General features: G+C 39.1%; 1 protein-coding gene across 1 annotated transcript; it reads right to left on the bottom strand.

The window, feature by feature from the left end:
• Positions 1 to 230: 230 nt before the first annotated feature.
• LOC149835568 (26S proteasome regulatory subunit 4 homolog A) lies at positions 231 to 13,333 on the bottom strand. Its single transcript, XM_090008594.1, has 6 exons — positions 12,808 to 13,333; positions 11,942 to 12,187; positions 11,637 to 11,806; positions 11,324 to 11,540; positions 10,771 to 10,911; positions 231 to 422 (listed from the first exon to the last, which is right to left on the bottom strand). Exons 1-6 carry the CDS (start codon positions 13,282 to 13,284, stop codon positions 339 to 341), a joined length of 1,335 nt encoding a protein of 444 aa, XP_089864720.1. The 5' UTR covers positions 13,285 to 13,333; the 3' UTR covers positions 231 to 338.
• Positions 13,334 to 21,552: the final 8,219 nt, after the last annotated feature.

The raw sequence follows: 21,552 nt of genomic DNA, 5'->3' as shown, positions 1-21,552 counted from the left end.
TTGCAGCCTCCTCTCTCCAAGTCTTCATGGACATGTGGAATTGACGAAATTTGTTTGGGCTTATTAGTTTTGAGATTAAAAATCTCCTTCTCATTTCAAATGTCATTGCCTCTCAAAGACATACAAGATGCCGTGTGGTACACGTGCAGCAACACAATCTCAAATCAAGAAGCAATATGAATCATTGTTGGTAGAACCAAACAGACTAAAAATTGAGCCACAACCATAGATTTCAAGGGAATAGGAAGCAGTAGTATAGGGGGAAAACTTTATAGTCATGTTTCACAAATATGAGAAGCATTCAAAGAAAAAACACATGCAGGATCTGAAAATTCGTCCTACATATAGAGTCCTTCGGGCACTCCTTCCTTCTTCTTGAACATAACTTTTTCTTTTGCTTTCTTGAAGTCCGCATGTGTTACCTGAGTCAATATTCATGAAGACAATTGTCAGATTTAAAAGCGTTTTGTCTGCTCTGATGAATTAAATGACATGAAACCTCGAGTTTTCAAAAGGCACAAATCTACAATGTTTACACAGCCATAAATGTAATAAAAAAACCAATCCATTCTTGTAGTAGTAACCGGCAAGAGTTAGTGTGAAAAAAGAACATGATAGCTGAGGAGGCAAGAGCTAGTGAAAAAAGAAAATGATAGTTGAAGTTTTCCTTAGAGAAATTTGAACTGAAGCTCCAACACTTCGGCAGCAAGAAACAAGAAACACCTCAAACTTCTGCTTGAACTTCAGGCTAAACTGGCTAACCATGCGAACATCAATTTGATAATTGCACTTAAAAAATGGAACAAATAACTTTTCTGTCCATAACATCCAAATATTGAAGAAGAATATTCATCTACAGCGATGAACAGGCATTGTTGGATGGTTGAAGGAAAACATACTTGAGAAACAAGCACAAAGATGCTCACACCCATTGAAAAACAAACCTCCATGGTAGCCATCAGAAACTACATGATTTTCTAGCACACACAGGAACTTATTCCCGCTTCTGTTAAAATAACTAAGCTCTTCTAGATTCAGGCTAGTAGCTACATTTCCATGCTTCTCAACAGGTCAGGTTTAGTCAGTTTCCGACAGATAAGGTCAGGTTCAGTTCTTCTTTCTTCTTCTTCTTCTTCTTCTTTTAAAATAACTAAGCTCTTCTAGATTCAGGCTAGTAGCTACATTTCCATGCTTCTCAACAGGTCAGGTTTAGTCAGTTTCTGACAGATAAGGTCAGGTTGAGTTCTTCTTCTTCTTCTTCAGGCGAGCTTAGTTATTTTTTACATATCGGGTTGACCGCACCAGGTGCTGCACCCTCACCCGCATGCGTACCTGTGTCGCATCGACGTGGGTGCGACACCTGGTTAGCCGAATCCCTGTGACATAGATCATATCTAGCCACATCACCATTCCCCAATATAAGGAGCATCAGATGCTATGATCATTGACTCCCACTCTCCCAAGAAATAAAATAGATGTCATTAATTTTCTAAAACTTGTTGAATTTAATTAATACATATATTGTATATAAAAACTTTTGGCAATTGATTAAGTTAGACAAATATATGATATTTGATTCAGAAACAAAGTCAATGCCCAAAAAAAATTTCAGCACCCTTCTATGCATAACAATACAAAGCACACACACTCAAGTGACATATATTAATAAGGTAGCAATGGGGGCAAGTAATTCAAATATATTATTGTTATTTGGACACAGAAGACTACAATCACCTGTCTGTTTTCCAAGTGATAGCACTTGGCCATGGATAGCTGTGCTCAGAATGTCAAACATACAACAAAGGCGATCAGCAGCAGGGGGAGGAGTAAGAACGTGGCAGCAAGCAGATTCAACGTATAAAGAAAATCTGAATACTATTCAGTGAATAGCCACTTATGCTTGGCCATGGCGAATCCGGGTCGTGTTGTTTAAAAGACTGCACTAAGTGTTATCCCCTTTAATATTTCCCAGGCCTCCATACAGCAGCTTCAGCCTCTTCTTCAGTGGCCACCTGGCTCGCTTCCAATAAAGTATCTTGGCCTTCCTCTTTTTTCTGGGAAGCTTAACACTTCTCTTTGCCAGGAAAGAGTGTCTAAAGTTGACAATCACCTCCAAGGCTGGAAGTCTAAAGCACTTTCATATGCTAGCAAGCTCACACTAATTAAACATGTCCTTTTGAGCTTACCTTTGCACTGGCTTCTTACGTTTGGGACACTCAAGGAAACTCTTTTGCAAATGGAGCGCTTATTCTGTAATTTCCTTTGGACCGGCTCAGATGACCGTAGACATTTACATCTGCTCAATTGGAATACTCTCTGTCATCTGGTGTTTGAGGATGGTATTGACATCAAGAACCTCCAAGATTCTAACAATGTGTTTCTAGCTTACCTTGCTTGACAGATGTTGGTTAGCAGCTCCCTATGGGGTTCATTCATGAGAGCCAAGTATCTTTCCTCCAAAAGCTTCATGTTCTTATGCTCGTGGCTCTTGGGCTTGGAAAGGTATTGTTGGGGCCTGGCGTTCTATTGCCCCCTATGTTTCTTGGTCGTTAGGGAATGAAGAACGTATTAAGTTCTGGCTGGATCCTTGGTCATCTACCATTTTGTTAAACGAGCTAAATGTTTTTTCCTACGGACAGATTTTTGTGCATCTCTCTTACTCGGTCAAGGATGCTCTCTATGCTTACAGTGTCCCTTGTCAGGCACATTCCTTAATTCCTGCATCTGCTCAATTTGATCAGATGACCCTGTACAGCACTTTGGATACACTTTTATGGAAAGTGAGGTCTAACCAAGTAATTAAGTGTAGGCTTATCTGGAAGGATCTACACTTGCATCATGCCTTCCTATCTTGGACCTGCTAGTCTGGTGTAAAAATCACTATCCACGGGCTGCCTGAACCCTATATATCGCTTGCAATGATCTTTCAACACAGGACTCTCTTAAGCGCCTTAGATTTCAGATGCCTAACCGATGTTTTCTATGCGGTCATCAAGAAGAATCAGTGCAGCATATCTTCATTAACTACCCTGCTGCAAAGACCATATGGAGGATTGCTGGCTCAAAATTTGGCAGACGTTCACATATTTCAGGCCCTATTCGTGATGAAGTTGGATTATGGTTTTCTGCTAAATTTCTGTTCTCTTGGCTTCATCATTGTTGGGTTCAGCTATTTCATATTGTTATTTGGTCAATCCGTAACAATATTTGTCATGATGAAGCTACTTATACTTTCCGTTCCATGAGTAATGAGGTTTGGAGTGCTTGTGTACAGCATATCATCAAGCTTTCATGGGATAAGCGTTCTTTGATGCTAGTCAAGTCTTGGATCAACTATGGCCTTCTTCCTACCCCTTGGCCGCCTCCCTATCTCTGGCAACTTAATTTTCAGGTAGCCTCTTCTGTTCAAGTGCTCTCTGGCCTTAGAGATGCCACAGGATTTTACATAGCAGACGGGGTTAAGCAAGTCTCATCTGAACTTCTTATTCCGCAAACCCAAGTTCTGCTACCTGTATTTTATCTTATTCGAAGTAAACCCCAGCCTTTATCTATTTCATCTAATAGTTTTGTTTGGATTGCTTGGGTGAAGGATATTGGCAAAAGAAATCGCAGACCCCCTTCGTCATTCTCTTGGCTCAAAGATATTGTAATCAGCATTGCCTTATATGTACATAATCTGGATTCCTAATGTTTGTCGTCTGTTGGTCTGTCTCTCTCGGGATGATGAAGCTTTGTGGTGGTCTGATATGCCACCGGAATGGCATGTATCTTCTGCTTTGTAATCTCAGTAACTGATTATTTTTTAATGGAGAGGGCCTATCCCCCAGCGTTTCTTATCAAACAAAGTGTTAGGCCTATTTCTGAAAATCCTTTATGTGAGAGAAGTGGCACCAACAATTCAGATCACCGGCTATTGAATACACCCCGGCCGTATGCATGAATTTATCCTTCCAACCGCATTTCTAGAATCTGGATTGGAATCCTCCAGCGGAGTATTTTCCAGATCGATGCACAATTATTTTAGAAAACAACGAGCCAAAGAACACAAAGAAATTCCTCCGAATGATCTCGGTGCACCTTTAGGAAGATGTCGGACTGGGTACAGACAGAACAAAGAAAAGATGGGCAAACCACTCAACAGATCTGATGGCAAATTCAGGCAGGGTTTGAATGTAGTTGCGAGAATTATAGTTTGCAGTCAATCCAGGTCTTGAAAACCGCTAGAATCATTGACAGCGGGCTGGAATTGATTCAGGAATGCACCAAACTGGGTTCATGCTGAGGCGTTGCTGCAAACACACAGGTGCGTAGGCACAGGTAGGATGCGTGTGCAAGCTGAGATGAGATGCGCTAACAGCGAGAGCAGTATAGTGCATGTGGCGTACACGTGAAAAGCAGTCGGCAGCAGGTGAGGCGCACATGTGTGGGGCACCAAGCGTGTGGGGAGACAGTGGCTGAGATGCACGTCACAGGAGACGTGCGGCAAGAAGTGCACAAATGGTGAGATCTGAATGGGCTGCAGCTGTGCGACTGTGGTATGTGTGTGGTGACTGCATCGAGTAGGTGCATAGGGGTGCATGCCAAGGCAGGTGCAGGCTAGTGAGCAAGCAACAGGGATTCTGTATGTACGGAAGAGTTAGTGCACATGGCAGAAGGCCGATCAGCTACGTATGGTCGGACAGCAATCTAATCATCGAATAGCGGTCGAAAAACAACGGATTACGCTCAGATGGTGAGATCTGAACACAGATGGCAGACCTGAACTGATTTATTGGCAGGAATGAAAGGAATCATGAGCAGACCTATGACAAAGGGATTTGAAGTATATAGTGCTGAAATTCTCTGATATGACTGTCTGAAACAGCGTTGTTAAAGGCGTTCCTCGAGGCGCAAAAGGTGCGCCTCTAGGCAAGGCGCTGCCTTTGGTGCCTCAAGGCGCACAAAAACACGTAAATGCCATGAGGTGTGTGCCTCATAGGATATGAAGTGCGCCTCAGGATGAGACGTGCGCCTCACTGATGTTGGGTCAAATGGGGGTCAAAACCCCCATTTGACGGGTCTGGTGACTATCCATGACGGCAACGGCATCGACAGCTTGGGCGTACTTCCACGAGTACCTTCTCTCTCTCTCTCTGTTATTCTCCTTTCCTATTTTCTTCTTGTTTTTCTTTTTTTCTCTTTCTTCTTGTTTTTCTTTTCATTTCTTTTCGTTCGTTCTTCTTTTTTCTTTCTTCATTTTCCTTTTTGTCCCTTCCTCTTCTTTTTAATTCTATTCTTCTTCTATTTTCCTTCTTTTCTTCTTCTTCGCCTTCTTTTCTTGTGTCTTTCTTCCTCTTTTTCTTTTCTTTTCTCCACTGGTAGCCGGTTTCTGTTTTTTATCCTTGTCAATAGAGACAGTTCAGATTTTTTAATAGTATGGTGTCCTCTATATAGAATTATTTAACTGTTTTTTGCACATATCGAAGATGTATATGAATTACTCAAAAGCTTTTGATTTTTTTATCTATCAGCTAAAATAATGGTCTAATGATACAAAATGAAGCCTTGTAAATTTTGATTAGGCTGTCTACTTCTTTTTGCTGTTTACCTATAATAAAACTTGTGATTTAAGTTCTGAATATGTATCTGAATTTGCTTGATTCTTTCAATTGCTAATTTGGTATGATATATGAAATTGAATCTTTGCTCTTTACATAAGTTCTAAATATTTAAAATTGCAATTGAACAAATACATTAACTTTGGTTGCTTATGCTAATGAGTATTATTTGTTGATGACTTTGATTGTTATTACTGATTTTGTTAGTTAAAATTAGGTTGAATGCTCATATTTTTATTAGTTACTAGTTAGATACTTAGATAGATCAAGTTGCATTAATGTTATTATATATTTTTCTTGTACCTTTTGGTATTTATTTTTAATTTCCCATCGGTTGTTGGTTGTGCATTCATGAATAAAGCATTTGTTTATTTGTGTATTTTGAATATATTTTTAAGTTTTAATTTTTTATTTTTAATTTGTGCTTGTGAGGCTTATGCTTTACTTCATATTTTGGTGGAGTGCCTCACTAGGCCTCAATGCTTTTCACATTGGTCTGAAATTTCACCTGAGAGGGGAGATTACACCATCGGCTGGCAAAAGGACTATTTAGGAGCCCAATTGGGGAAATCAGATCAGATGTTTTAGTAGAGCTGAGTATGATGTTGTGCAGATCCATGGCACAAGATCAGAACGGATTCTCACCGGAATTTACAACTGGTAGATAGCTGTGCCTTCTAGAGTGATCCGTAACTAGGGAATGACCAGGAAACGGGTGTAAGCACTAAAGCGGCTCACCAGAATCTGACCAGACCACAACTTCGGCGAGGAGGGTTTAGGTCACAAGCAGAACCACGACTGCATGACAAAATTGGAGAAAACACTAGAAACATAGAGAGTAGACGAGAGGTAGAAGAATAAGAAGAGATGAGAAAGGAAAAGTCAAAGCTATTTTATTCCATGATAACCAAAATGTTGCCATTTGGTGCTACTTAAACCTCATACAAATGGGTGTTGGATCCCAAAATCCATACAACGCCAGATTTGCCCCAATTGACCCAATACACCCAATTAACCCAATACACCCAATTAACCCCCAAACAATCTTAAAAATACTGAACTAAGCAAGGGCACAAGACCTCTATGGCCGAGCACACCTTGCAAGTACTTTGACTCACGGTGGATGTGGTGTGGACCTCCGTGGGTTGTCTCACTAAGAGAGAGTAGATCATGAGAAAATGTCCATCCTCCTCCTCATTGTAGTCCTCCAAGAATCCCTAGCATTTCGTTGGAATACATCATATCTTTTGACCATTGTAGCCCCATTATGGCTCTAGGGTTGGACATGGGGTTAGGTACCCATCCGGTTTTTGGGTATCAAGCCTGATCCAGGCTGGGCTTGGGTGGTCATTTGATGACCCGCCCAAATTAAAGTCGGATTGAGCCCGGCCTGGATCGAGTATTAGGGTCATCCTTATTGGGTTTGGGTTGGGTCCATCCTTATTTGGGTGGCCTACTTTCACTTGAGACCTTTTTTATAGACAGCCAAACTTGGCTCGGCTTATGGAGGCATATTTTTGTCCATATTTCAAGTAGTGAGTTTATAGTCTTGAATATTCTATTCTTGTAGAGAGACATGTGGTGAGAGTTATGAGAGTGTGAGGTTCCTCTTCATTGTGAGATAAAAAGAGACATAGGGCTTCTTCTATCACCAAGATAGCACAAAGAGGGGATTCTTGTAAGCAAGAGTGTATCCTCAAACTTAGGACTTGAGAAGAAAGCATTGTAACCCGATTTCACATAGAGGAATCTCTACGCAGCCCTGTGTTTTTTTCATTGATATGGGATTATTCTTCCTAGGATGTTCACACTTCATGCATTGATTAAATGAGATGCATTACCATTAATGTCCTCTCACTCTCTCTCACTCTCTCTCTCTCAAATGCATTCTTGTTATTATTAATAATGTGTTCTCTCTTTGGGTTACATCAAGGATCTGCTTTAAGCCCTTTCCTATTTGCTATAGTGATGGATGAGCTTACGAGATCAATTCAAGAAAATGTGCCGTGGTGTATGTTGTTTGCTGATGATATTGTTTTGATTGATGAGTCTAGAGCTGGGGTTAATGCTAAGTTAGAATTATGGAGACAGACATTGAAAGCAAGAGGTTTTAAGTTGAGTAAGAGTAAGACAGAATATATAGAATGTCGGTTTAGTAAGCAACGAAGTAGTGATGGGAGTGTAGTGAAGCTTGGTGAGCAAGAAATACCGGTGGATGATTGTTTCAAATACTTGGGATCTATTATTCAAAAGTATGGAGAAATTGATGGAGATGTAAATCATAGGATAAAGGTTGGGTGGATGAAATGGAAAAGTGCAACTGGAGTGTTGTGCGATCGTAGAATGCCATTGCGGTTGAAGGGAAAGTTTTATAAGACGACTACTAGGCCCGCTTTACTATATGGTGCAGAATGTTGGGCTGCCAAGAGACATCATATTCAAAAAATGAGTGTAGCTGAGATGCGTATGCTTAGATGGATGTGTGGAAATACAATAAAAGATAAGATTCAGAACGAGGAGATACGTAAGAAGGTAGGCGTTGCACCCATTGAAAATAAGATGAGACAGAATCGTTTACGGCGGTTTGGACATATTCGGCGAAGGCCTAATGATGCTCCAGTTAGAAGAATGGAGAAATGGGAAAATATATTAGTTAAAAGAGGTCGGGGTAGGCCTAGGAAGACTTGGATGGAGATGATAGGAAAGGATATGAATGCTTTGAACCTCACCGAGGACATGGCATTGGATAGAAATGATTGGAGAAGAAGGATTCATGTGGAAGACCCAAAATGATTTTTTGTTGGTTCATATCGCCGACCCCAATTGTTTTGGGATGAAGGCGTAGTTGTTGTTGTTGTTGTTCTCTCTTTGGCTGTAAAAGAAGTAACATAACACTTTTTGAGGATTTTTAACTTTTTTGAGCATTGCAGACTATTTGTGAAGTGTGGATTAGTCCCATATTGACCAATGATGAGATATAAAGGACATGCAAGAGCTAGTAATCCCCTATGTGAATGCAGCTTCCTATGTATTTAAAAGCGCTAGGCGGTGCCTAATTGGTTGACCCTTAAAAAAGACTAGTCGAGGACTAGGTGGGACTAGTCGAGGACTAGGTGGGACTAGTCGAGGACTAGGTGGGACTAGTCGGTACCCCAATTAAAATATAAAAAAGTACACAAAATATACATAAAAATAAGTTTAATTCTTTTACTAATAAGATGTTTTCATTACACATGCTTTCACAAAATATATTAATATACATAACCAGAATATACAGATATATAATTGAAAACACATAAATATATAAATATATATTTATTTAATTATTCATAACATATTCGGTATAATCAACAAAATATGCTTTCAACCTTTCACGTAAGCACAATAACACATATATAAATAACATATTACATCATTCATAATACTAAACATGCTTTCAGGCTTTTATAGAAAAAATCATCAGAAACAAAGTAACACACATATATAAAAAGCATAATCAATTAAAATTAATAGTGCATGCTTTCAATGTTTCACAGAAAAAATCCCAAAAGCAAAGTAACACACATACATACATATATATAATATATATACAATAATAATAATAACTAAGCATGTTTTCATGATTTCACATAACAAATCAGACAAACACATGCACATATATATAATTATATATATACAAAAAAATAACAATATATATATATAAGAATAATAAATGATTAAACTGCCCTCATACCTAGGCGGAAGCAGCTTAGTCGGTGCTTAGTTGGCAAAATCGGTATATTTTAAGGTACCCACCTAGGAATTGCAAAGCCTAAGCATTTTACTTACGCCTAGACTGACCAGGCGAACTAGTCAGTGCCTAGACGAGGCCTTTGACTACATAGGCAGCTTCCACTGCATGACTCACTCCACATTCACTAAAATGTCACTCGATCTTACCATTTATGAATACATGAGCGCTTACACATTACCTCTAAATATGCCACAACCACAGCCTTATCTTCTAGGCTAATTTTTGTTTCACAAGGACCCCACAAGATTGGGTAATAAGTATTGTGGATTCATACTGATTGTAGCTGCCTCGATCGCCTATCCACACAGACCTACAGCTAATCCTAGACCAATTTCTGTTCTAAACTTTTCTCACGCATTCAAAAGTAGATAGCAGGTGCTAATTGTAGCTGATGCAAGGCTTTACCTGCAATTTCCCTCAACATCATAAGGATGTATTTCCATTATTGGGAAAGGCCAATGATTAAATTTGTGAGTTGGAAAGTCACAACATCCAATGCAATCACGCCAAGGGAATTGGCATGCCGACTTGCTATCAACGGTGATCGCCCGTCAATCATACCCCCACCAACAATCTGCTATTGCAAACAATAGAATAAGTCCTACACATCATCACCATAAAGGAACCACTTTGCATCTTAGTTGGAGGGACTTTAATCAATGTGGAATCGATGAGCACAAATCTATGTCACACGGACACTCCATTTTTCCCTCTGTACCCATGTTGACACGTGTGTCCCCGTGTCAACAGACATTGACACCTGTACATGCCATTTTACCCTCCGTAGATACAAGTTTGTATTTAATTTATCCGATACTCATTACCTAAAGGCTTGGCCCCAACATCCTCAATTCCACAGTTTTTTGAGAGATGCTTCACACTCAATCTAGTTCATTATGTTTGGGCACATAGGTGTTGCCTTATGGTCGCTGCCTAGAAACTAGGTTTCAAGGTCCATTTTTGCTTTACTATCAAGCTCATGCTTGAAATCCTATTCCATGGGGTTCTTCTGTCTACTCTTGTCCTCCAACCATCCACTGCCAGAATCCCTAGCCCCTCTCATTCCACACCTATGTGCCCACAACTCGCTAACACATTGCGCTCTTCATGAACAAAAAATGTGAATAATTGAAGGATATATAAAATATTCACACAACTTCATAATTTAATAACCTCTTGGTAATTGTCAATAATATGCATAGATCATATAAGCAAAAGAATTATGAAAATACATAACATGTCTGAAAGGATTCACCGAGAAAAAGAAGAAAGAATATATTGCTTGAAAAGAGACAAATGATGAAAGTACCAATGAGAAACACAAGCCATATACCTAGAAAACTCTAAATATTGCAAACAGAATCCATGAAGAAACCATACCTTCATCCTACGTTCTCTTAAAGCAAGCAAACCAGCCTCAGTGCAGATGGCCTTGATATCAGCTCCAGAAAACTCATCCTTTGTCATAACGAACTCTTCCAAATTCACATCGTCAGCCAGTGTCATTCTTGATGTGTGTATCTGCAACATAGAAATAAATTTATTAGTGTTAGATTCTGAGATTTACATCTGCACACATTACAAACTCAAAAATGAAAAAGGAAAAAAGGGAAGAGAGAGAGAGGAAGGATTGGGGGTCTCCTTCCTTTTCCATTACTCTTAAGAAGGGTACAAAGACAAATACCCTTATATAATGAGTATATGAAACTTGTGTACATCAGGAATGAAACATAGGAAATACAAGAAAATAGGACACAAATGACCCTTTTATCTCATAATAATTAGCAACAAGTTTTGCAGGATTTTGATAATCACAAGGTTCTAAGTTTTTACAAAAAATGCAGTGTGTTCATCATTTCCAGCTCCACATATCTCAAGACCAATGTATTTCAAATTTGATAGGGCATGCATTTCTTCCACAAGGCTGACATACCTGGAAAATACGCCTCCTAGTTTTGATGTCAGGAAGAGGAAATTCAATTTTTCTGTCTATTCGTCCAGGCCTAAGCAATGCAGGATCAAGGCTCTCAATTCTGTTAGTGGCAAGAATAACTTTCACATCTCCTCTAGAATCAAAACCATCTAACTGGTTGAGCAATTCCAACATGGTTCTTTGGATCTCACGCTCACCACCTGAGTGAGCATCATACCTGATGCACCAACAAAAGAGAAGGAACAATAATTAAATCAAGAACTGGTGATGAGAAGAAAACCTGCATTTGGGTCATTCTGAAATCAGAACAGACCTTTTTGTTCCAACCGCATCTATCTCATCAATAAATACAATCGATGGGGAGAGGTCGTCAGCAACCCTGAAGAGCTCTCGAACTAGTTTTGGCCCATCTCCCAGGTATTTTTGTATCAGTTCACTTCCAACAACACGCAAAAAGGTTGCTGATGTTGAATTAGCCACAGCCTGCAATGCAGTATCATCATAAACCCCAATGCTCCAAAAACAAAATAAATAGAATTTGTGAACCATTTCTAGGATTGCAAATAAACGAAGCAATTAAAACAACACCACTAAAACAGGACAGTCATGACCATGCACCTTGGCTAGTAAAGTTTTGCCAGTTCCAGGTTCGCCATATAGTATGACTCCTTTGGGCGGCTTGATGCCAATGTCTTCATATAGTTCAGGATGAGTAAGAGGAAGCTCAACTGCTTCTTTGATTTCTTGAATTTGGGCATCCAATCCTCCTATATCAGCATATGATTCCAAAGGAGCCTTCTCGACCTTCATTACTGACACCATGGGGTCAACTTCATCTTGCAGGAGGCCAACAACAGAAAGCACCTGAAAGTATCAGACATGTCAAGGAATGTTGTAGATGGTTCACATTAAAATATCCACACAACACTCTGCAAAACTCCAATTACCAAAACCCTAAGTCATCATTCTCCAAATTCAACAAAAAAACTTAGATTCCAGGAGAAACCCTAATTCCAAGTCTCTTTTCACCATTCCCAGAGTCAAGAACAAATCCTAGACTAGTATCCAATCAAATCCCCTGCTTCTCAATCTCATTTCGACATTCTCCAACGTCAACAAAAGATCGCAACTTCAATGGGAAAACCCTAATTTCCCGAAACAATCGAGAATGTTCCCCAATTTTCCATTCACCAAATGAACCCTCATCCCAATTCACGCTCCATCAATTCCCGATCCTAGTAAAAATCCTAACGTCTATTTCAATCCCAATTTCCCAATCTATTTTAGTTCATCCCCAGAATTAAACAAAAAAAGGAACCCCGTTTACTAAATGCAACCCTAATCCCTGATCTCTCTTCAAAAATCCCCAAATCCAACCAAAGAAAACCCCTAACTATGACAAAACTCAAACGAGGGCTAATTTAGATATCAAACCAGAAGAAGAAGAAGCAACAACAAAGGAAGAAATAAAGATATCTGATCACCTTGTTGTGCATGAGGATGGCGCAGCCGGGCTCGAGTTGGTCCTTGTCGACGAAGGAGAGGATGCCGACGTAGTACTCGGGGCCGACGGAGGAAGAGATGATAGCGTGGTTCTCGTCGATGAGCTCCTCGAGGTTGCCGACGCTCATGGGGGAGCCGCGGAGATCGTCGACCTTCGACCGATCCTCCTCATTCTTGTCCTCCTGGGGCTTGAGCCGCTCCTGGCCGGTGACGAACTCCTCCTCCATGAGGAGGTAGTCCTTGATCCGCTCCAGCTTCAGCAGCCGAAGCTTGCACTTCGTCAGCGGCGTCACCGTCGGAAGCCGGGCCGCCGACTCCGGACCCTTCTGCTTCCGCTGCTTCCGCCCCACACGCGCGGGCGGGGCCGCCGGCTCGAACTTCTTCTCCTTCTTGTCATCGTGCTTCCGGTCGCCCGGGAGACCCTGCCGATTCATGCCTCCGGGCGATCCCTGACCCATCTCTCTCTCTCTCTCTAGGGTTTGGGCTTCCTTCCTCCTTCGCCGATTCAGTGCGGTTATGTTCACAGAGGGGATTGCGAGGTATTTATAACCTCTCTCTCTCTCTAGGGATCTGAACGTCGTTGTCTCGGGATGACACCGATCCAGTTTGTCCCGGGTCTCTCTTCTTGGCGCTGGTGAACGAGCCCAACGAAGTTGAAGGCTTGACTCGTTCTTGTAGCAAGCCAAACCGAGTTCGAACTCATATTTGAGTTAAATGACCCTAATTTAAGCTGGTTTGTTTACAGAAAAAATGCATTGCTTTAGAACTAAAAGAAATAAATAAGATTCCAAAAAAAAAAAATTAAATGCATGGTTTTATAGCTAGAAGTAATAAAATTTTACCGCTAAACCCATTTTTTGCAAACTAATGCAAATAGTTCAATCACATGTTCTATCTACATATATTATATGATGTAAAATATATTCAAAATATATTTTTTACTACTTACATGCTCAATGGCTCATACAACTCGAGCCAAGTACCCATTATTCATATTCACCTTGTCGAGCCTATTTTATATGTTTGAACCGGTGCTTTAAGAGTCAAACATGAGCTTGTTTCCCAGCCCTACTTCAAGCTTATTGAATCGGAACCAATGGTAACCCGGTTGAGGAGGTTCAGTGGGGTCATTGGCAGGCCCAAACTTTGTTGTTACTTGTTTTAGTGTTAGGCCAGTTGAACACATGGATATATTAAAGATGCAACAATTGATCACTTGTCCATGTGTTTACATTTAATACGGTCAATTGTATGTACAATCTAGTTGGAATCTCACAGTACAAGTTGTTTTGACTCTATCATAGTGAAAAATATCGTGAGATTTATGAAAAATCTTGCGATAATATCGTGAGAAATTGCCTGAAAGTTTAAAACAGCAATTTCTTGCAAGATTTTCAAAATATCGTGAGATTTATGAAAAAAGCATAAATACCATAATTTAGACGTAATATTTATGTTTTAAATGGCTATTTATCATGAAAAAATCATGTATTTTTTATTTTTAAATAAATTTTATTAATATTTTTTTTATAAAAAATAATTTTATATTTTTTAATTTAGTTTTTTATTGTCGAGATTTTGCCAAAAAAATGCGAGATTTGTGATTTTTTTTTTCAATTTCTCACGAGTTTTTTTGAAAAACGAGAAATTGCTGATAAAAACTTTTGTCACTATGGACTCTATACGTGAGGCTGCTTGATTTATGATTTAGTGGGAAATGACCCTTGAATCCTGGGAAAAAATATGTTTTTTTGAGTTAGGAAAAATGGGTGCATTTTATATTTGTTAATTTTTGTATTACCCGAAAAGCCTGTACATAGGTTGAATTCAGGTGATTCAAAAGTTGGTTCCCATTAAAAACATGTAGATCACATTCATGGGTCGATTGGAAGAATAAAAAAAAAAGTTAAAGTAGTTTGTAAATACAAACTATTGTAGCAACTTTTAATCCCTTGTTTATTAACAAATAAAGTTTTGGCTGTTTTGAATTTTCATGGTTTTCAAGAACGAGTTTTGATGTCACTTTCTCATTTTGCATGATCAACCCAAGTTTGGCATTTTTTTTTAACATGTAGACAAAGAAACTGCCCCCAAGATGAAAGATCTAGTTGTCTTGGAAATGTAACTTGTCATAATGATGGCGGGTATTTTAAAGGAATGTGATATGTGGTGGCTGTGTCCTTACATAAACTTGGATCTTGTGGGTTATAATGTTCAAATGGTGCAATGAGATGTGATTGAGATTCACTCTGTCATAGATTGCTTGGGAGTTGTGGGTTATAATGTTCACATCAAGACCTGTCAAATCCATCATATAGTCTAAATAGTGAAAGGGCCTCATTTCCCATCTCAAATGCATAAACGCCCATCCTAGCGCCGAGATTCCAAACGGGACCAACCAAGATTTTGCCTCGGGAACACCAAATGCATAATCGCTCATCCCAACGCCAAGATTCCAAACAAGCCCTTAGGGAAAATAATTAGAATGCAGTCAAATTGTAGAAACAAAGATGGAATCCATCAATCTCGCGTTCATTCGCAGAATCTGGCACCACTGCCTCGACTTCGCCTACGTGCAATCCAGACGGAGGCCGGGTGGCATTCTCTTTATGTGGTGCAGTAAATTTGCACCCTCTATTATTTTGCAGGAAATTTATGTGTTGTCCTGCCTTTTCCTTCCTGAATTGATGGAGATCGTGTATGGATCGGTCACTAGGGTCAGGAGGATCTTTTTATCGAAACTTGATTCATTACTATCATCAATTTCCAGCCAACCTTGCCTCCTTGCTGGGGTACTCAATGTCATCTTATCACTGTTGGACTCCAACAAGCCCTTCAACCATCTGGAGGCAGGCCAGTTTTAGAGAATTCATTAATCGGAATCATACCTCAGGCTTAGTGGTGAACCATTCTCTTGGTCCAATAAACATGTAAGTTTGTGCTTTCAAAGACTTGATAGGGTGCTGCTTATAAGGTGTGAGATGTTGGGAATTCAAAGCTAAGCATATTGAAATGGATTGTCACTTTACTCTTAGAGCTTATTTGGATGAGATCATATCGTTGCCTTATGTTAGGATTGCTAACCAGATAGCGGTTTTTTTCACTAAGAGTTTGCCTTTGAAAACATTCCAACCCTTTCTCTTCAAACTTGGAATGATTGTGTTATCATCTCAAGTGGGAGTGTTGAAGGATGTAATGCCCATATATATTACGTGTGCATATGCTACCTTCTTTATGTATATATGTTTATTATAGAGGTATAATTACATACATGACAATAGTGGAGTAGTCAATCATTTTTGGTCTTTTCTGTGCATTGAGGGGTTGACCCCTTTTTATGTTGGAAACGCTCGTTCTTTTCTAGCTAATGAAGATATCTTTTCTTCACTTCTCTGGAGTTTTCTTCTCTCTTTCTTACTCTATTCATGGCTATCTGATTCTCTGTAAGTATGATCAGATATGGATTGGCATGGGAATTTCCAAAAAGCTAAGGGGTTACAACAGAATGTGTGTGTGCGCGCACGCATGTGTGTGTATCATCATGGAAAAATTCATTAATATTTCCATTGAAGAATAAAGAGGCATACAATATATATGTCAAAAATATAAGTCATATGATATATAATGTGCATTGCCAACATTGGCAGGGAAACACCACTGAAGTTACCACTCTACATGTCTCAACATCTATTGAAAAAGTTGTAGGAACCTATAAGCTTTGGCTTACTTTGCTGCATATTTTTTCATTTCAGAGTTTTTCTGTCATGCTTAAAAGAACTGTAGCAGATGTATAATCTTCCACCTCATCCATGGTCCCACCTTATATGCTCATATTATGAACAAATCTGAGAAATCTTTGATGGATGCCAATTTTATCTTGTTGGATTGTGGTATAAGTCGGTCATGTAAAATGGTTGGTGGAATTAGACCACTGCCCCTTTTAGCTTCTCTTCTACAGTGGCCCTTCAAGCCTTTGGTGTAGTTGAACATTAATTGGTCTTATGAACCGCAAGCCCCACACTCCAGATTCCATCCATCTCCTAAATTGTGTGCATTTGTTCACCATCAGTAGAGCACGTATCAGCTCTCTTACCTACAGCATCACAAATGTAGCACATTTGGGGCTTGCTAGTTCTTCCTATCTGTGAATAAAATCCTAAAACAGTTCCTTCCACGTTATTTTATGTACCACTTTTGTATCCTGGCTTTGTCTATGCTCACCACCTGCAAATGTGACTTCAAAGATAACAATAGCATGCTATTACTGTCTGTGGAAGTTTTCTGCATCATAAGTTTAGAATGTTTGTGTTTGTGTGTGGCGTGTGTTTTGGTGTGTCTGTAGCTCTCATTATATTAGCGCAAGAACCAAGCAAGTGTTCAAAATGCTTATAGAAAAAAGGTGTTTGAAGTGAACAAAGAAAATGAACAAACAGATAAACATAATAGTCAAAAAACTCGAGAGTTATGCATAAATAGGTGATAAGTCGGTCAGCCTTGTGTGTGTGCGTTTTCTGGGTGGGTGAATCTTTGGTGCAAACGTGCATGCCACAAATTTGGTAGCAGTGAGTAGAATATTACCACTTGTGCTTTCAAGTAGATGCTACATGTTGAGTAGGTTTAGCATGGTTAATTTACCATAAAAAATGCTTTGGATCAATAAATTTCAACACTAAGGTAATTGTTAGAGGAAAAATTTGATGATTCTATGTAGCATCAAGCTGGAATTGTCAAAAACATGACACCTAAGATGTTAGATGTAAAACATAATTTGTAACTAAAGTAATGATGACAAGCCCATGTATACAGTCCAATCTATTTGAAAATGCATGAATAGGTGAGAATATACCCATTGATATTGTATGCACATTCACACTAGACTCTCTCTCTCTCTCTTCCACCCCCCCAAAAGAATCATGTTAACCACATTCTTCCCTAGGCAATTATAGCATGGTGGTCTTATGCATTGATTGTCATCATCATGGACATCTTAATAAATAAATAAAGAGATTCATTCCAAAATAGAATCTATAGATGTAACATTTTACTATTTATAGTATCCATGGTGACAAATAATACAGGGAGCCAACATGCTATTTCTAAACTTCTTTGGTACAGAAAAACATGGGGCCTTGTCAGTGCCTAGAAAAGGAATGGTGATATATATACACACACACACATTTTTGGTGCAATCTGAATCCTTATTTAAAATACACGTAATGTTTAAATGATTGTTTCAAGGTATTTTATAAAGTAAATAAACCATGATAAATCAATCCATATGATCAGACTTAACCATGCATGAAAATTGTGCATACACACATATGCTTTGCATTTTGCAAAGGGGTCTTGGTACCTTCGTGAAGTCAGTTTGAAAAGAAACTCGTGCACATTATGTTGATTGGTTCTTTGTTGATGCCTAAACTGTCTTGTATCTTCAAACTAGGGCTGATAGTGGGTTGGGTATCCGATCCATAAGGGTGCATTCAAAGTCATCCAAATATCAAGTAGTCAGGTTTGGCTTATACAGGTCAATAAACGGGGACCCCAAGCCTGACCATATAATTTAGAGAGTCTGAAATTTAAACTTTTACTTAAAAATTACATATAAAATGCTTGAGTTAGACCGGGTTGGGTCGGATATCTAACGAAAATCATGGCTCAAACTTGACCCACATATTACTCAGGTCAATCCAAATACGATTCTAGTCATCATTTATATGCCCATACCCTGATGTTCAGGTTCAGGTTGACCACAAACCTGACTCACTGAAAGTCCTACTTCAAACATTTCTGAAAACTATTTAACGGGGGATGTGCTTCTCCCAATAGTGGTTAGTGGCTTAGTGCTGCATCTCAACCCCAAGCATGATAGGCATTTAACTACGGACTAACATTAAAATGTTTACAAACTATGAGTGAAACCTCTCAAGTCTTGACCTACATGTGCAAGACCATATATATACTTGTGTTGTCCTTTTCCCTCCCTGTTATTCGACTTCCCTCTAATTCAGTCAGAATATGTTCACTCTTCTTTATATCTGACATTACTGTATCTTCCCTTAATGTTGCTATACTTGATCCCTTTTTTCTCTACAATTCTTATGATACACACCATCCAATTATACAAAATCAGCATCTCTAAACATTGCTGTCTGTTACCCATCAATTACTCACTATCTTTACCTCCTGTCTAAAACTGTTGGGTCAGTAAGAATGAAACTTTGATATGCTTATTGTCAATCTTAATTGTAGTGGGTATGCATAGTGTCATTCTACTTCATTACATAGTATCGGTCAACTAACATATAAAAATATTAGTTAACAATCTCAGACAATAACAATAAAGTTGCAAGGTCATTTTTTAGTCCCTCAGAGATTGCTGTCTACTTGCTAATATAGCTGATTATGTTCTATACTTTGTCAAATTTGCAATGATTCTTTCTTTTCATTTTCAGAAACTAGTCCTTCTGATGGAATCATGTAGGCCTGTCAAAGCCTACTTAGTCTCAATTTTGGGATTTGCAAAATGAAATGCTGATTAAGGTGATATAATGGTTGGGAAGCTGCATAAACCACAATCTGTCTGTGATATTCCACCCATCTCATAGAGATATTCCATTTTTCCTCCCGGAAAATGTCACCATCTTTATTGTTCTTCATGAAAAAGTTTCCATATTCTCTTATGAAGTAGCGCCATTGTGGTCATAGCATCATGGCCTCTTTTATTATTTTCCAACCCTTCATGGGAGCAATTTAGACCATTTGCAACAATGTTCAGAAATTTTGTCCTATGAATCTCTGTCATCTTTTGCATTCTTGCTTTTCTTCAGCTTTCTGTTATCTAGGTAGCCTTTTGGTATTGCAAACTTTATACTGTTTATGTAGCTACTACAATACCAGGTCTTCATAGCCTTTACTAATTTCCTCCAGATCAAATCTTTTCATGGTAATGACTCTGGTTATGAGTGAATTATTTCTGCCCTTAAACCGATTACTTCATCTTAGCAAATTTAGCTAGATCCTTCCACATAAGATGTAGGTGATATTTAAGTGCAGGGGGTCCCAGACATGTGGCACCTCTTCCATGTTGGATTTTTTTTGCACTTGCAACACAACTTGCAGCATTAGCCTATTGTCTTCACCACATCTTGCCATCTTCGCTATTATATCCAACCATTTAGAGCATATAGATTATGAACGTAGAATATACTTGAAGGGACACTGGAAGCATTATATTTACTTTGAAATCTATCTAAAGGATGAATATAAGTTTGTGTAGTTCATCTATCTGATATCATGGTGTATTTGTACAACCATACAACTATCTTTTATTGTTCAGAATGTTAATCCTTTTCCCCTTCTACACTTGAGAAAAACTCCCTTTGCTTATGAAAGAATGCCTGTTCAAACCCATTACAAAGTTCACTAATGGCCTCTGATGGTGCCTGCAAATTATTGCTATCCGCTGCATTAGATAAATTATTTATTTGATGGAGTGATTTAGGAATATGTGAATCACATGTTCCTGTCTTCTAAATTTGTTAGCCATTACTATTGCCTGCTTTGAGTGAAAATTGCCATCTGGTTTTTCAGTGTAGACCTCAATTGAACCATTTGGTGTGGTCTTAAGCACATCCTTGTCATCTTTGCCGTTAAAGTTTCAATTATCATCTGTACAGACTTCAATCATGTTGTACTTTATGCTTTGCACCTCTGATTGGAGAATAAAGTGTTGGGAAACAAGGTGTCCCTTCGTAAGTGCCTCTTCCCATACATCATACCTTTTGGTATGATGCATGGTGACCCTTCGGAAGTGCCTCTTCTCATACATCATACCTTTTGGTATGATGCATGGTGACCCTTCGGAAGTATCCTTTGGATACCTACATATACACCACATGATGGGCAGTGGCTGTGTATGAAATTGAAGGCTTACAGAGATCGGTCCCTGCTCACCCACTGCTTGAAGGCTTGTACTCATCGACATGAGCAGTTCGACTGAGGAGATCGCCCGTCTCTCGCATAAACGCCATGGCAGGGACAGGTATGTGACGATATCTCTTCACCAACGTGTTATGCACAATGTGTTTTTCCTATGATTCTCCACATAAAGCACATGCAGTTTGGCAGCATGATCTACAAATCATGGTCCGTGCTCACATTCCCCTAGCAATCCTTACCACCAACTTAAAAGTTACTATGGCAACTTCGTGAACGGATCCTGTTGCCATGGTTCTCATGTAAATCAGATGGATCACTCGGTTGGAGCAGTTCGCTGCAGATTCTCTTCTTAAAAGTCTTCCTGCCACTTAAATTGTAATCCTAGTTGCTGGAGTCTAGAGAGCAGTCTTCTGTGCATGTTCATCTGAATGAAACAGTGAAATATGTCTTACATAATGTTTACTTAATGGTTATTGTGTGCCTTGTTTTCTTTATTCCTGAAAAGATTAAGGTAATGTGAGATATAGTTCTTGTTCTGCTATTGTTTTAGTACAGTTGACTACTTGGTTATTATGAGTTGTGTCCAGAGGTATCTACTAGCTTGAGTCTTCACCCTGTTTTTTTCGTTTTTCTGTTGTGAATAATATTGGAGGCACATGTTGACACTCGATAAGTTGTTGGATTCTCTCAGGTACACAGTGCTTTTATGTTGGGTGTCAATGATAATTTTCTTAAGAATGACATCAGGGTGAAGCCAGATCTTGATGCTCTAGGCGATATAGGAT

Source organism: Nuphar pumila, chromosome 6 (assembly GCF_984573655.1).
Source record: "Nuphar pumila chromosome 6, dmNupPumi1.hap1.1, whole genome shotgun sequence".
Lineage (NCBI taxonomy): Eukaryota > Viridiplantae > Streptophyta > Magnoliopsida > Nymphaeales > Nymphaeaceae > Nuphar > Nuphar pumila.
This window is presented reverse-complemented; position numbering and strand designations above follow the sequence as displayed.

Excerpts from the sequence above, each read along its gene's own strand:
- LOC149835568 (XM_090008594.1), bottom strand. The coding sequence starts at position 13,284 with ATGGGTCAGGGATCGCCCGGAGGCATGAATCGGCAGGGTCTCCCGGGC. Across the intron at positions 10,912-11,323 it reads CTAGGAGGCGTATTTTCCAG|ATACACACATCAAGAATGAC; the intron begins GTATGTCAGCCT and ends TCTATGTTGCAG. Across the intron at positions 423-10,770 it reads TAAGAGAACGTAGGATGAAG|GTAACACATGCGGACTTCAA; the intron begins GTATGGTTTCTT and ends ATATTGACTCAG.